The sequence below is a fragment of the Anomalospiza imberbis genome, chromosome 25, assembly GCF_031753505.1.
Source record: "Anomalospiza imberbis isolate Cuckoo-Finch-1a 21T00152 chromosome 25, ASM3175350v1, whole genome shotgun sequence".
NCBI lineage: Eukaryota > Metazoa > Chordata > Aves > Passeriformes > Viduidae > Anomalospiza > Anomalospiza imberbis.
This window is the reverse complement of record NC_089705.1, coordinates 1,736,159-1,751,925: the sequence shown is the minus strand read 5'-3', so window position 1 is coordinate 1,751,925 and position 15,767 is coordinate 1,736,159. Positions and strand designations below refer to the sequence as shown.

Here is a 15,767-nt window from a genome sequence, read left to right as displayed (position 1 = left end):
ACCTGTGTGTGACACCTGTGTGTGACACCTCTGTGTGACATCTCTGTGTGATTCCTGTGTGTGATACCTGTGTGTGACACTTGTGTGTGATACCTGTGTGTGACCCCTGTGTGTGACAGCTGTCTGTGACACCTGTCTGACACCTGTGTGTGACACCTGTGTGTGACACCTGTGTGTGACACTTGTGTGTGACACCTGTGTGTGACACCTGTGTGTGACACCTCTGTGTGACATCTCTGTGTGATTCCTGTGTGTGATACCTGTGTGTGACACTTGTGTGTGATTCCTGTGTGTGACACCTGTGTGACACCTGTGACACCTGTGTGTGACACCTGTGTGTGACATCTGTGTGTGACCCCTCAGAGCCCTGCCATCCCCCTCCCCAGGCTCAGCCTGGCACTCTGCTCGTGCTGTGCCCAGCCTGGAGCTGTCCCCATTCTGAGCTGTCACTGCCTGCAGGGACATTAACGGCAGCCTAGCTGGGCCCCAGCCAGGGTGGCTCTGGAGGGGACACGGCCACACAGCTCCAAGTCCCCAGCATGGACTGAAAAGTCAGATTTGGTTTATTTGGAATGCCAGGCCCTTCAGGAAGCATTTGGCATCCCCAGGCTCGTGGGTTTTCCTATGGCTGCTTATCCAGGAAGGGTCTGCCTGACCTGCAAGGGACTGCTGTCCCGGGTGGAAATACCTGCAGCCGTCCCAGGGGCAGAGCCCTGTGTGGAAATGTCCCCAGGCCAGAGCCCTGCGTGGAAATGTCCCTGCACCATCCCTGGGGCAGAGCCCTGGGTGGAAATGTCCCTGCACCATCCCGGGGACAGAGCCCTGGGTGGAAATGTCCCTGCACCATCCCGGGGACAGAGCCCTGGGTGGAAATGTCCCTGCACCATCCTGGGGGCAGAGCCCCGGGTGGAAATGTCCCTGCACTGTCACTGGGGCAGAGCCCCGGGTGGAAATGTCCCTGCACTGTCACTGGGGCAGAGCCCTGCGTGGAAATGTCCCTGCACTGTCACTGGGGCAGAGCCCCGGGTGGAAATGTCCCTGCACCGTCCCCGGGGCAGAGCCCTGAGTGGAAATGTCCCTGCACCATCCCTGGGGCAGAGCCCCGGGTGGAAATGTCCCTGCACTGTCACTGGGGCAGAGCCCCGGGTGGAAATGTCCCTGCCCTGTCACTGGGGCAGAGCCCCGGGTGGAAATGTCCCTGCACCGTCCCCGGGGCAGAGCCCCGGGTGGAAATGTCCCTGCACCATCCCTGGGGCAGAGCCCCGGGTGGAAATGTCCCTGCACCGTCCCCGGGGCAGAGCTGCCCCAGCAGCACTCCCTGGAGAGGGATCCTGGCTCGCATTGTGAAATCCTCCACGGTGACGGGGCTGCTGCGCCCGGGCTGTTTGCAAACTCCCAGAGGAACTGAGCTCAGAACAAATATTATTCCAAACTCCCAGCTGTAGGCTGAGCCATGCATATTTCCTGCTTGGAACAGGAATGCATTTCACTGGCAGAGATGGGAGCCAGCCCCTGACTCTGGCTTTGGGGTTGGGGACAGGCAGGAGCTGTGCCTGGGCCTGGTACTCTCCTTTCTCTCCTGGTTCCTCTCCTCAGCTGGGACAGAGGAATCCATGTAACTGGGAATGCCAAATTTGCCCCAGTCAGGGGTCAGGAGCCAAGGGAAGGTGAAGCCAGCCCCAAACTGAGGAGCTGTTTGCATTTGCCACCACAAATTCCAGCAAGGGAAACATCCCAGAGAGTCCTGGGACAGCCCCAGGGAATTGCTTTGGCCTCCTGGCACGATCTCTGCAGGCAGGGACAGAGCTCAGACCTGACCCCGGCTTCCAAAATTCATCCTGCTGAGCTCACTGGGAGAGAAAGGGCAGGACAGGGAGAGAGGGAGGGGGGGAGGAAGAAAGGAGAGAGGGAATTAGTGGGAACGTGTCCTGCTGACAGCTTTGTCTGAGGTTGCCTCTCATTCCATGGGTGTTATTTATTCTCCCCACTGGTACCACCCCACCGAGTCCAGCCCAGGCAGGAGTGAGGAATTATACTCCAATGTCCTTTTATAGTAACACCCCTTGCTTTCTGCTGCCCCTTAAATAGAAATACAAACAATCAAGTGAAATACAACTCTGGTTTAAAATAATCCAGGGAGTTTTAGGAACTGCTGCTCCCTCCCTGCCCGCCCCCAGAGGAAAGCACAGCAACCTTCCTGTGCTGCTTTGTGTCACATGGAAATTGGAGCCTTTTTTATTATTATTATTTAATTAAAACGGCCCATTTGGTGCTTGTTCTGAGCCTCTTTGCAAGGAAGAGAGAGGACACAGGGGAGGGTTCCTTGCAGCCCCTCACCCTGAGAGCAGGGGCTGTGATCACAGCTGGGATCTCCAATTTCTCATGCACCTTTCTGCCATTCCTGTGTTATTTTCTCATCCATCCAAACAGCACCGACCATTAGAGGACAAAATCCCATTTTCTGCCTATCTCCTTGGCTGCTGTATTTAACATTGACATTTGTGAGCAATGGGCCTCTCTGCTCATGGAGCAGAATGTTCCCATTCCCAGCAGAAGTCCAGTGTGTCTTCAGCAGATGGGAGAGAAGCTGGGAGGAAGGAAAGGAAAGCTCCCGTGACCCTATCCCTGCCGAGGGCAGCTCTGTGCACCCCTGAACAAACCCACAGGGCTCTGCAGCGACGGCAACGGGAAATGGGAACCGGGAAACTCCCCTCGGTGACACTCTGGGACTTGCTGTGACTCCAAACTCCCCCAGAGTGCTGGCAAAGGTCCCGAGAGCCCAGCAGGCCCAGGGGCAGCTCTGCTTCTGAGAGAGCCTCCCAGAGCCAGGGGGCAAGCAGCCTCAGGCAGTGAGGCACAGGGAATTCACTGATGTCACACTGCCAGCGTGTCACTGCTGCTGTGTGTGACACTGTCCCTGTGTGACACTGTCCCTGTGTGACACTGTCCCTGTGTGTCACTGCCCATGTGTGATACTGTCCCTGTGACACTGCCCATGGGTGTCACTGCTGCTGTGTGTGACACTGTCCCTGTGTGACACTGCCCATGTGTGATACTGTCCCTATGACACTGCCCCTCTGTGTCACTGCTGCTGTGTGTGACACTGCCCATGTGTGTCACTGCCCATGTGTGACACTGTCCCTGTGTGTCACTGCCCATGTGTGATACTGTCCTTGTGACACTGCTCATGTGTGTGACACTGCCCCCTGTGTGACACTGCCTGTGTGTGACACTGCCCCCTGTGTCACTGCTGCTGTGTGTGACACTGTCCCTGTGTGTCACTGCCCATGTGTGACACTGTCCCTGTGTGTCACTGCCCATGTGTGATACTGTCCTTGTGACACTGCCTGTGCGTGACACTGCCCCCTGTGTCACTGCTGCTGTGTGTGACACTGTCCCTGTGTGACACTGTCCCTGTGTGTCACTGCCCATGTGTGATACTGTCCCTGTGACACTGCCCCTGTGTGTCACTGCTTATGTGTGACACTGCCTGTGTGTGACACTGCCCCTGTGTGACACTGCCCATGTGTGATACTCTCCTTGTGACACTGCCCATGTGTGTCACTGCTTATGTGTGACACTGCCTGTGTGTGACACTGCCCCTCTGTGTCACTGCCCCTGCGTGTCACTGTCCCTGTGTGTGACACTGCCCCTCTGTCACTGCCATGTGTGACACTACCTCTGTGTGACACTGCTCCTGTGACACTGCCCCTGAGTGTGACACTGCCTACTGCCTGTGTGTGACACTCCCTGTGTGTGACACTCCCTGTGCAGGACACTGCCCTGTGTGGGACACTGCCCCTGTGTCACTGCCGCTGTGTGACACTGCCTGTGTGAGACACTACCCCTGTGACACTGCCCCTGTGTGACACTGCCCCTGTGTGACACTGCCCTGTGTGACACTGCCATGTGTGACACTGTCTGTGTGTGACACTGCCCCTGTGTGACACTGCCTGTGTGTGACATTCCCTGTGTGTGACACTGCCTGTGTGTGACACTGCCATGTGTGACACTGCCCCTGTGTGACACTGCCATGTGTGACACTGTCTGTGTGTGACACTGCCCCTGTGTGACACTGCTTATGTGTGACACTCCCTGTGTGTGACACTGCCCCTGTGTGACACTGCCCCTGTGTGACACTCCCTGTGTGTGACACTGCCCTGTGGGACACTGCCCTGTGTGACACTGCCCTGTGTGACACTGCCATGTGTGATACTGTCTGTGTGTGACACTGCCCCTGTGTGACACTGCCTGTGTGTGACATTCCCTGTGTGTGACACTGCCTGTGTGTGACACTGCCCTGTGTGACACTGCCCTGTGTGACACTGCCATGTGTGATACTGTCTGTGTGTGACACTGCCCCTGTGTGACACTGCCTGTGTGTGACATTCCCTGTGTGTGACACTGCCTGTGTGTGACACTGCCCTGTGTGACACTGCCCCTGTGTGACACTGCCTGTGTGTGACATTCCCTGTGTGTGACACTGCCATGTGTGTGACATTCCCTGTGTGTGACACTACCATGTGTGACACTGCCCCTGTGTGACACTCCCTGTGTGTGACATTCCCTGTGTGTGACACTGCCTGTGTGTGACATTCCCTGTGTGTGACACTGCCATGTGTGACACTGCCCCTGTGTGACACTGCCATGTGTGACACTGTCTGTGTGTGACACTCCCTGTGTGTGACACTCCCTGTGTGTGACATTCCCTGTGTGTGACACTGCCATGTGTGACACTGCCATGTGTGACACTGCCCCTGTGTGACACTGCCCCTGGCCCCCCTGGCGTGTGGCAGACACACACTGGGACACCAACAGGAGCCTCCTCCTGCCACCCCTTCCCCGTGCGGTGGCTGCACTGCCACGCCCGTCCCTGCAGCACCAAACCCTTCAGGCAGGCACAGAACCAGAGCCACTAAAACTGGAACATCCCCCGGTGTCACCAAGCCCAGGCTCACGGTGACCCTCCCCTGGGCACAGCTCCCGGCACGGCCCCACGCTCACAGCAGCCCCTGGAAGGAGCCTGGGGGGCACCTCTGTGCCCCCCATGTGTGGCAGGATGGGCTCTGCCCTGGCTGCTCCTGCCCCTCTCTCAGCACCCACAGCAGCTCTGGACAGGGAAGGGCTGGGTTTACCTTCCTCGGCTTCCAGATCCACCAGTGAAGATACCAACACGCCCAGCTCCTGACATTTTTTGCTGTGGGCCTTTGACTTCATGTGTTTAGTCAGATTCCCTGAAAAGAAGCAGAAAATCCATTTCACTCAAATATGGCTCCTTTCCCCCCCTTTCTTTCCCCCCCTCTTTTTTTTTCTCTTCTTTTTCTTCTTTTTTTTTCCCTTTTGCACGCTCAGCAGTCACAAGTCAAAACTCTCTCTGAACCAGACAAAGGTCCCTGAGTGTCCCTGAGCCCCTGCCCACTGCTAATCCCCCGTGACACGAGGCCAGGTCCCCCCTTCCCTCCCTTTGCTGCTGCCCTGGGCTGCAGGGCGAGGTGCTGGCAGGGCTGTGGGACCTTTCAGGGGTTGTGCAGCCTGGAAAAACTGCTGGGGCACACTTTTGGGGCTGGTGGAAGAAAAGGCCTGGGCTGCTTTCAGCTGTGAGGATGCAGTTAATTAAAAATGGGAGGAAAGCAGGGATGGGAAACACATCCCAGTGTTGCATCATCATCATCCTCCAACCTCATCCCAACGGCCCCACCTGCCTGGAGGGGAGAAGACCCTCAGCACCACAGGGCAGAGAGTATCTACCCTGGAAATGTCCCAAAACCAAGTGGATGTGGCACCTGGGGACATGGGGCAGTGGTGGTGGCCTTGGCCGTGCTGGGGAAGGGTTGGGCTGGGTGATCCTGGAGGGCTTTTCCATCTTTAATGATTTTATAATTCTACAATAAAATGAGGATTTGAGGTGCCCTGTATTCCCATTTCCCCCCAAAAGAATGGCTCAGGTGCTTTGGAAACGTTCCAAAAACACGTGGATGTGGCACCTGGGGACATGGGGCAGTGGTGTCCTTGGCCATGCTGGGGAAGGGCTGGGCTGGATGATCTTGGAGGGCTTTTCCAGCTTTAATGATTTTATGAATTTACAATAAAATGAGGATTTGAGCTGCCAACAGGGGGAGAAAACCCTACATTGCCATTTTCCCACAAAAAGAAGGGCTCAGGTGCTCTGGAAATGTTCCAAAACCAAATGGATGTGGCACCGGGGGACATGAGGCTTTTCCAGCTTTAATGATTTTATAATTCTACAATAAAATGAGGGTTTGAGCTGCCAACAAGAGGGGAAAACCCTACATTGCCATTTTCCCCCAAAAGAATGGCTCAGGTGCTCTGGAATGCACCAGAGGGCTGGGCCAACTCAGCTCCTCAAGCAGGAGGAGCCTTGGACACTCTCTGGAACTCAGAAACCTCCTAATGAGGCTTCCTCAGGGCCAGGATGGGATGTGGGGTCACTGGGGCTGCTCTGGGATAACTCCTGAGCATCAGAGGGCACCTCTCTAATTCTGCCTCTCAAATTACAGGCAGGTTAATTAGACACTAATTAACCCCACTTACAGGCCAGGGAAATGCTGAACAAAGGGGAGCATTGGCTGGAGGAGGGAAAGCAGGCAGGTGGAGCAGGCAAGAAAATGAAGGGTAGGAGAATTAAAGCAAAAATGTCCCATTTTCCCTTTTCCTCTCCAACAGCTCTTCCTAAAATCCCAGACTGGGATTGGGTGGGACCTTAAAGTCCATCCAGTCCCATGGGCAGGGACACCTCCCACCATCCCAGGGTGCTCCAAGCTCCATCCAACCTGGCCTTGGGCACTTCCAGGGATTTATGAGCTGAGGGGATGATGAGGAGAAACCTGGGCCCTGCTGAAGGAGTGTTTGAATTTCCCATCCCCTGCTGTGCCCTCAGCCTTGCTGGACTGACACCTGAGGGCACTGAGGAGCACAAGGCTTGGTTTTCTCACCAAACAATATATAAAAAAAAGAGGAAAACCAGAATTCTCCCATTTTGTTACAACCTCCAGGCAGGACTGAGGTCCTGCAGTGCAAAGTGCCCAGTCCCTGAGCTGTGGGGAGCACAGGGGACCTCTCTGAGCCTCTCCTCCTTCTGCTGTGGATATCAGGGATAAAAAAGCCACTATTCACTGGAGCAGAGCATTACCTGTGGTGCCCTCACCTCTCAGAGAGTGCCACAACCACCCAGCTGCCACCTTGATTTCTCCTTAGCCCATGAATTATTTATTTCAGCCCATTTCATACAAAATGGAGCAGCTCCAGCAGGAAACACCACGAGAGACAAAGGCTGACTCTATATCCCTGTGTATCTGGCACCCAACCTGGACGTGGATTCAGGGGATGTTTAATAACTTGAATGCTGCAAAGCAGCTCCAAGTAAGAGAGATTTATTCTTTTTAAGCCTCATGTTTAACTGCCCTTAGCCCCCTGGTCAGGACACTCAGGTGTGAGGTTGAGTTCAGCCTGGCTCAGCTCCTGCTCCAAACCAGAGCCTCTTTCCCCACCCCAAAGGAGGAGTTATGTCGTGGCCCCAAACCCACCCCATGAGCCAGGAGCGTGTTCTCACGGACACCTCTGCTCCCAGTGAATCACCATGGCCTGAAAATGAAAAAAAAACCTATCCACAGTCCCAGCTGTGGCCTCATGGAGCTGGAATTTCATTCTGGAAATGAGAAGCAGTGAGAGCACAGCCTGAGTCACTGTGCTGCTGCCTGTGCAGCTCACACCTCCAGCAATGCCCCATCCCTGCTCAGCCAAAATCCCTGCCTGGAGCCCCTCCAAAGGCAGCAAACACAACATCAGCAGTGCCTGCTGTGAGCAGGGGCTTTGTGGGGATCCAGCTGAGTGGGGAGGGGACATCCCCAGCGTGCTGGTGCCCCAGAACCAGCCCATAAATCCTCTGTGCCACCAACAGCCAGCCCTGGAAAGGAGGGACCAGGGGGGAGCCCCGGACCAGGAGGGAGCAGCAGGAAGTCCCGAGGAGAGGGAGCTGTTCAGTGCCAGCTGTTCAGTGCCAGCCTTTGCACTCAGGTCCTCAGTGGCACTCCGAGGCCACCATGGCCACCTCAGGTGTCCAAAGGCCACTGAGGCCACCTCAGGTGTCCAAAGGAAAGCTGGCTGGACACACCAGTGTGTCCCTGTGCAGCTGCAGGAGCTGGGCAGGGCTCCCAGAGCCCTCCTGCCCCTCTGCTGGGGCTCAGCAGCTGCTGGGTTTGACAAGATGTGCCAGGAGCCACCAGTGTGACCTCCTGTCCTTTTCCTGTCCCTGGGCGGGGCAGTGTGTGGCTGCTGCCCTCCTTTCCCAGCCCCCAATGCCAACAAATTCATCCCAAACACCAAAGGACCAACTCATCCCAAGCTCTGTTTCCTTCCCCTCCAACTCCTTTTCCCTCTGCTCTGTCTCTCCCTTCCTCGCCCTTGGTCAGACCAGGTAAAGCTGCTGGCTGAGATCCTCCTGCAAAGCTCTGGGTGCAAATTTTGTTGGAGAAATCCCAACAAAACAGGGATGCTGCATCCTTGTAGGGAAGGGAGGCTCAGCAGGACATATCCTCATCTGCCCCCTCTGCATCATTTTAAGGAAATTAAAAGCTGGAGGCTCCTTTCCATGGGCTGAGAAGCTGAGTGATCATCCTGGGAGCAATCTGCAGGACAAAGATATTTATCTGATCAGGGCTCTTCTTCCAGTTTGTGTTTTTTTAGACCCTTTAATTAACGCTGGCAGGATTAAAGGCTCGGCAGATTTCCAGTAAAATCAACACCACTTTGCCTAACTGGGAGCTGGATCTGAATACTACACAGGAAGACTCACAGCTACTTGTTGCCTTGCAGAGTTCTGGCTCCCAAGTTAAAAAAAAAAGGGAAAAAAATAAAAGAAACCACACAGCATTGCTTCCTTGGAAACCATGGAAAAACATCTTTGAGGGAGCAAGAGAGACCAGCAGGGAGGATGGATTTAAATAGCAGAGGAATTTCACTGAACCCTAAGCAGGTAAGTGCTCCTTATTGGGGATTGTTTACCAAAAACCTCCCGGATTTGAAAGCAACTGGCTATATTTTAAAAAAATCCCTGAGGAATTCCTGGGAATGTTGAGGCCACAGGAGGAGCAGGGGCAGAGTGAGCACAGCTCCCATTACGCCTGCCCAGAACTATGTGCTACAGCTGCCTCAGCTCTGCCCATGCTGGGAGGTCTTAATGGGACTTAGAGCAGCTTAGATGCCTGTGTTGTTTGGAGAAAGCTGTGATTCGAGCTTTCCAAAAGCACCTAAAGCAGCTTAATAGGGACTAGAAGTGATTTCCCAGTTAATTTTCATGAAGGAATTTTTTTTTTTTTTTTTTAAAGAGCCATTATCATATTTTTAAGGAGTTAAAGCAGAATGTGGGGAGGTGAAGCATTGAGATTCCTCGGAAAATGATCTTGTCTGTACTGGTGATGATCCTTTCTATTTCTGCTGTTAAATCTCACCAATTCAGCAACAACCAAAAAAAAAAAAAACAACCTAAAAACCAACAAATGAGTGAGTGCAGGAGGCAGCACCATAACACAAACAGCCAGAGCTTCAGAGGATTAACAATTGTCACATTCCTCTTTGGAAAGCACTTGCAAGGAGAGCAGCAGCTCCTCTGGGAGGAGGAGATTGCCATGGAGCGAGGCTGGGAGAGCTGGGGGTGCTCCCCTGGAGAGGAGAAGGCTCCAGGGAGAGCTCAGAGCCCCTCCAGGGCCTGAAGGGGCTCCAGGAGAGCTGGAGAGGGACTGGGGACAAGGCCTGCAGGGACAGGACCCAGGGAATGGCTCCCACTGCCAGAGGGCAGGGATGGATGGGATCTGGGGAATTGGGAATTGTTCCCTGGGAGGGTGGGGAGGGGCTGGGCTGGAATTCCCAGAGCAGCTGTGGCTGCCCCTGGATCCCTGGCAGTGCCCAAGGCCAGGCTGGACACTGGGGCTGGGAACACCTGGGACAGTGGGATGGGATGAGATGGGATGGGATGGGATGGGATGGGATGGGATGGGATGGGATGGGATGGGATGGGATGGGATGGGATGGGATTTAAGGTCCCTCCCAACCCAAGCCAAGGCAATGTGGGATTCTCTGCACTCAGTGCTGGACATGGAAGGCGCCTGGCTGCCCACCCACAGGGAAGGAGGATGTGAGTGGAGATGCCCTTGGGCACTCAGGGAGCTCTGGAGGCCCCGCTGCCATCACTGAAAGGGTGCTCAGGCCTTGGCAGGGGCTGCCCAGGGGGGTTTGGAGTGCCCATCCCTGGAGGTGTCCAAGGAAGGGCTGGAGGTGGCACTGAGAGCTCTGGTCTTGGAGCACCTGGGACAGTGGGAGGTGTCCCTGGGTGTGGCACTGGAGGGGATTTAAGATCCCTCCCAACCCAAACCACTCTGGGATTCTGTGATTTTGCTGGGGGATGCCCTCATACAGAGAACCAGCCATAACTGATACTCTGTGTCCCAAATAAATCCTTGAAACAGGTTTTATGTGGGATTTAAATAATGCACAGGTCTTGATTTAGGTCTCGGTGTGGAGCTGATATCCCCAGGTGAGACTTTGTGAGGAGGAAAGCTTTCATTTACAGAATTCATTGGGCAGAGGAGTTCCATTTTTTAAAAAATCAATTATTATCTTTTATCCTTATTGACATATGGATTAAAGGAGTGAATTTGCACATGCAGCCTGCTCGTATCCACACAGGCCATAAAATATCAGCCACCTCCTGGATCAAACCGATCCCTTTCATCAGCCAAAAGCTGATATTCCAGAAAGGCACTCAGGATTTGCAGATTTCCAAATGAGGAGAATTCCCAGTGAGGCTGAGACCTTAATGGCTGCACTGGCAGTGAATATTTCCCTGGAGGTCACCAGTCCTCTGCTTCCAGCCCTGATTCCTGGATTTTTTTCCCTTTGCCTGGAGAGTTGCAGAGCCCTTTTGCTCAGTGTTTCATCTCCTGGCTGCACCATTGGGACATTTTCTGTTCCTGCCTCACATCCCATGTAATGTCCAAGCAGGAAATCCCTGAGGGTAACTCTGTCCCCATCCCAGGGAATGTTTGTGACATCCCCAGGAGTACACGGACAGGACCCAGGGGCTCCTCAGGGATGCTCAGCCCCTCCAAGGGCCCTTGGGGCATTTTGGGGATGTGCCCATCCCTGTGCCCTGCTCTCCCAGCAGGGAATTCTGCCAGCTGTGCTTTCCAGAGGAGACAGGCTGCTGGAGCTGCAATAACAACAAACTGTGCAGCCCTTTAAGGGCAGGGGGGAATGCATTTAATACATTTAATTTAATATATTTAATATATTCAGAAGTGCAGTACCCTCAGTGCTGTCAGGGGCTGATTTAAGGAACTGAAAATGAATTTATTGAAGGCTCTGGCTGAGCAGTCTAGAGTCTGGGAAGTGTGAGTGGCACAGACTGTGAAATGGGTGTCTCCAGCCAGCAGGACCGTGTCCTTTCACAGCTCCCTTCAAATTAAAGTGGAGCTCCTCATCCCTTCTGACCTCCAGGCAGAGGCAGCAGCAGCCACCAAGAGCCATTCCCAACATTTTGTCCAGAATTTCTGAGGAAACTGGAGGCAATCAGGACCCTGTGAGATGGTGATGTGGGTCTGAAGGAGGACAGAAAAGAACTGGAAAAGGGGAATTAATGTGCCAGCACTGCCCCTCATCCCAGCTCACCCCGAGCAGCGGTGAGAGAGGGGAAGGGGAAAGCTCTCCCGACCTTCCTGAAAGGGAAAACAGCTTTTTCTTCATTTCCTTCCTGCCCAGAAAACAATGCAGAAGCTGCTGAACCTCCTTTAAAGACCCTCTTGGAGGCCACAGTCACAAAGCTCCACCGCAGTGGAGGGTGAGACACCTCATTAAAGAGGCACCTTTAGATCTGCTCCAGAAACACCAAATCAAACAAATCTCTACAAACCAAATTTCCAAGGCTGTTGTTCCCATCAGCTAAGTAAGCACACACAAAAAAAAAAAAAAAAAAAAAAATCTCATGGATTTGCTTTAAAATATTGAAAAAATAAACTTTCCCTGTGGTTCTGTAAGCCAAAGGAACAGCTTTGCTTCTAGTGACAGAAAGGCACAAAAAGCAGAAAATTAGTCAATAAGGGGAAATATTTATAGCATTTTCTGTTGCAAAACTTTTCCCAGTTCTTGGAACACGGACATGGATTTTCTAGAGTGGGAGGGGTGGGGGGTGAGGTACATTTTAACCAGATAAAGCTCCTCATTAAAAATAATAACAATAATAATAAAATCCCATTTAACTGCTTCCAGCCTACTCGAGAGTTTAGAGCATTAGATCATGCTGGAGAGATCTACCCCAGCCAAAACGAAGCCAGCTCCACAGATCTCCCCCTGGAGCTGATGCTGAAGGCTAAAATTAACTCTGGAAAGCTGATTTCTAAAAAAGCTCCGTGTTTGTGCAAGCGCAGCCCGGCAGGAGGGAGAGCTGCAGCTTCTGCATTCTGCGTGCCCGGGGCTGCCAACCCCACCCAGCCCAGGAAGGAGCCAGGGCCCTCCAAACGAGCTGGGAAACACCAGCTCTGCAAAGCCCCCGCTCCTCTGGGTCACTTGTGATGAACAAGGGTTTGAAATTGCTTTTAAAAATCACTGGCAGGGGCATGAGCAAAAAAACAAAAAAAGGATTTTCTTCCTGCCCTTACTGGTGATTTTTTAAGCGATCTCAAACTCTGGTTTTAATGACTCTCCTTCACCAGCTGATGCTTTTATTAATGCACACAGAGCTGCTTTTCCCACTTTTCCAGAGCCCCCCAACCAGCTTTTGTCCCGTTTTTGGGCAGTCTGAGCACACTCCAGGGTTCTGCCCTTCACCCCTCCCAACTCTTCCAGAGCTCCTTGTGCCCCTAACCAGCTTTTGTCCCAATTTTGGGCAGTCTGAGCACACCCCAGGGCTCTGCCCATCACCCCCTCCCAGCAAAGAACCATTCTCATGCAACTCCAGGTCACCATCATGCAAGCATTTATCCATAAATCCCCAGTTCCAAGGGAGCTCTGCCCATTCCATGCCCCCACAGGCAAACGGGTACTTTGCCACTCAAATCCCAACAGAATGTTGATGATTTTTGCTGTGTGGAAGGAAGCATTTCCATGCTCCCTTGCCCATGCCAAGCAGAAGAAGGGAAGTGTCTGTTTGCCATGTGCAGCCAGAGCTGACAGATCGTGGCCTTCAAGGGAGCAGAGATGAAGAGCAAAGCAGCCAGAGAGGTGGTGGAGAGGATGGTTTGATGCCATCATCCTGGGCAAAGCCCTACAGAAGCATGGTGGGAGTGAGGTGAGGTGATGGGAGAGGCTGAGCAGGCTCAGCTCTCCAAGGGAAACCTCAGAACGAAGTCAAAGCAAGAGGGGACGAGAAAGGAAATGAATCAGAAACAGCTCCAGGATGGGAGGGAGAGGAAGAACCATCACTGGGATGTGCAGCATGAGAATCTGGCCTCAAACCCGGTATCACTTCCCGTTCTGCCCCAGTTCCAGTGACCACCAGCACGTTGGCACCCAGAAATCCCCGCCAGCCTTCCCAGCAAAGCCACCGGCTCCAGGCAATGCCCACCCCGAGTCCCCCACTCTGGCCACTTCCCTTGTCCTGCTCTGTCCCCTCCGGGCCAGCACAGGTGCCACAGAGCACGCAGCACGCTGTGCCCCTCCCCACAGCTATGCTGTGCCACTGCCTGGGTGGCACTGGCTCCTCCTGGGGTGCTGAGCCCTCCCAGCTGTGTCACCCTCTGAGACTGATGGAGCTACAGACAACAGGCGTTTGAGAACATCCTGACCTGGAAGGGACCCACAAGGATCACCCAGTGCAGCTCCTGCATGGGGCAACCCCCAAAACCCCCCGATGTGCCCAAAGGCATTGTCCAAAGGCTCCCTGAGCTCACGTTTCTCTGTCAAGCTGCAACCAAGAATCCGAGCCCCACACTTGCTGCTGCCTTCTCCCAAGACTTGCTGCCACCAGAGCTTTGTCCAACCCACGGTGCCAGACCCCTACAAGAAGTTAAAGGCACCTGGGCACCTCCGGCCCATTTGGAATGCCCCATTTCTCTTGGAATAGACTTTTTTTTTTTTTTTGCGGGTGGTTTGCAGGCTCGTGCCAGCACTCACTCACACCCTCGCTGAGGCCATGGCAGAGCACACCTGGTGGCATTGATGGCTCGATGTCCTGGGATGAAGGCCTTTAGGGAAAAGGTCCATTGATGTGATACAGAGAATGTGGAAGCCACATGCAACTGCAGAGGATGAGAATGGGCAGATCTGGAGAGCACCAGCAGGAAAAGCCCCCCAGAGCCTGGATCCAGGGGCTCAGCCAGGAGCCTGGAGCTCCTGCTCTCGCTGTGGGGTGGTTTTGTTCAGCAAGCCCTGCCAGAGAAACTGCATTTCAGGACTTTTCCCTTGGAGAAGCACAAGGAGGATGGCAGGGATGCTTTGCTGCAGTCTGGCTTAAGCCAGAGCTGCTCCTCTTCTGGAAACACCAACCAATTTCCAACTCCCTCATCCCCCTCCCTCCAACTCCGAGGCTTTGGCAGCCCCTGGGAATGCCTTCCCTCACCCTTTGCCGGTGCCCCCAGCAGGCTGGCAGAGCCACCGCCCTGAGCAGAGGAGCTGGGACCTGGCTGTGGCTTACCTTTGGTTTTAAAAGCAAAGTTACAGTACTTGCAGACGTACGGCCTGACGTCTGTGTGCGTGCGAATGTGTTTCTTCAGCATGCTGGGTTTCTTGCAGCGAATTCCACACTCCTCACAAACATACTTCCCTCTTCCACGGCCTCGCACATACACATACTCTTCGTTTGATTTGTACCTATGAGCAACAGGTGGCGTGATAAAGGGAAAAAAAAAAAAAAAAAAAAAAAAAGAAGATTCCCACCTCAACAGAAGAAGTCACATCTTTGCTGGGTTAGTTCAGAGCGTTATTGACACCATAGGTCTTGGTTGCTGTTTGGTAGCTCTGGGTGATTAGGCTAAATGTGAATTATCACCCAAAGCTCATGCCCAGGTGCCTCCAGACATGCCCAGGGTGTTCTCATGTCCTGCATCTGCTGCTCTGTGCACACCAAGAGCCCAAAGCTGAGCTGAGTCACGGGGACACCCCACTGTGCTGGTGTCCCCCATCCTCAAACACAAACTGAGGCACTCAGGCCAGGCTGGACAGGGTTTGGCCCAGCCCAGCCCAGCTGCCTCTCACTCCCTGCCATTTAAAACATGCCCAGTCTGCCTCTGCAGGCTGCTGGGAAAAGTCATCCCAGCCAAAACTCCTGGGACACAACTCCCACCCGCCAGGCTGCAGCGAGAGCCACCTGAGATATCACTGATGCCACAAGCCCCCCTGTGATCCCTACACAGCCTGGATGAGACACTCAGAATGGACACAAAGAGAAGAAAACATCCTTTTTTTAAATAAATAAATTGTGCTACCACTAAATGTAAACACTGCAGACTCCAGGCTCTTTTATCTTTGGCACAGGATCACCATTTAGGTTTACCCAAGAGAATGAGATTGGTCATCCTTCCTTCCCATTATATATTTGATTTTCTGTCCAGGCATTAGTGCATGGGGAAGGCTGCAGGATGGGGGGGTTGAAAAACCCTTATAAGACTGAGACAAATCTTTCAGCCTCCTGCTGCTCAGTAAATGAAGTCTGCAATTTCCTGTACTTGCAGCACAAGAAGAATAAGGTAACACGAAATTGCTCCCCTCAGATCTTAAAGAGGCCAAATTTTTGAAGCATGGCACTTCTTGCAAGTCATTTT

At 53.5% G+C, this 15,767-nt stretch overlaps 1 protein-coding gene and 1 long non-coding RNA gene across 10 annotated transcripts in view; one reads left to right on the top strand and one right to left on the bottom strand.

Moving 5' to 3' along the window:
* HIVEP3 (HIVEP zinc finger 3) overlaps positions 1-15,767 on the bottom strand; it is a 253,756-nt gene that overhangs the window by 6,624 nt on the left and 231,365 nt on the right. For all 9 annotated transcript variants that reach the window (XM_068172672.1, XM_068172674.1, XM_068172675.1 and 6 more), the window contains 2 exons: positions 14,642-14,817; positions 5,136-5,234 (listed from right to left, as the gene is read on the bottom strand). In XM_068172672.1, coding sequence (XP_068028773.1) covers positions 5,136-5,234; positions 14,642-14,817 — 275 coding nt within the window. The remainder of the gene's footprint in view (positions 1-5,135; positions 5,235-14,641; positions 14,818-15,767) is intronic.
* The window catches only part of LOC137462409 (uncharacterized), a 405,163-nt gene continuing 403,481 nt past the window's right edge, over positions 14,086-15,767 (top strand). Inside the window, exon 1 of the long non-coding RNA XR_010993686.1 lies at positions 14,086-14,632. This is a non-coding gene — a long non-coding RNA (uncharacterized lncRNA). The remainder of the gene's footprint in view (positions 14,633-15,767) is intronic.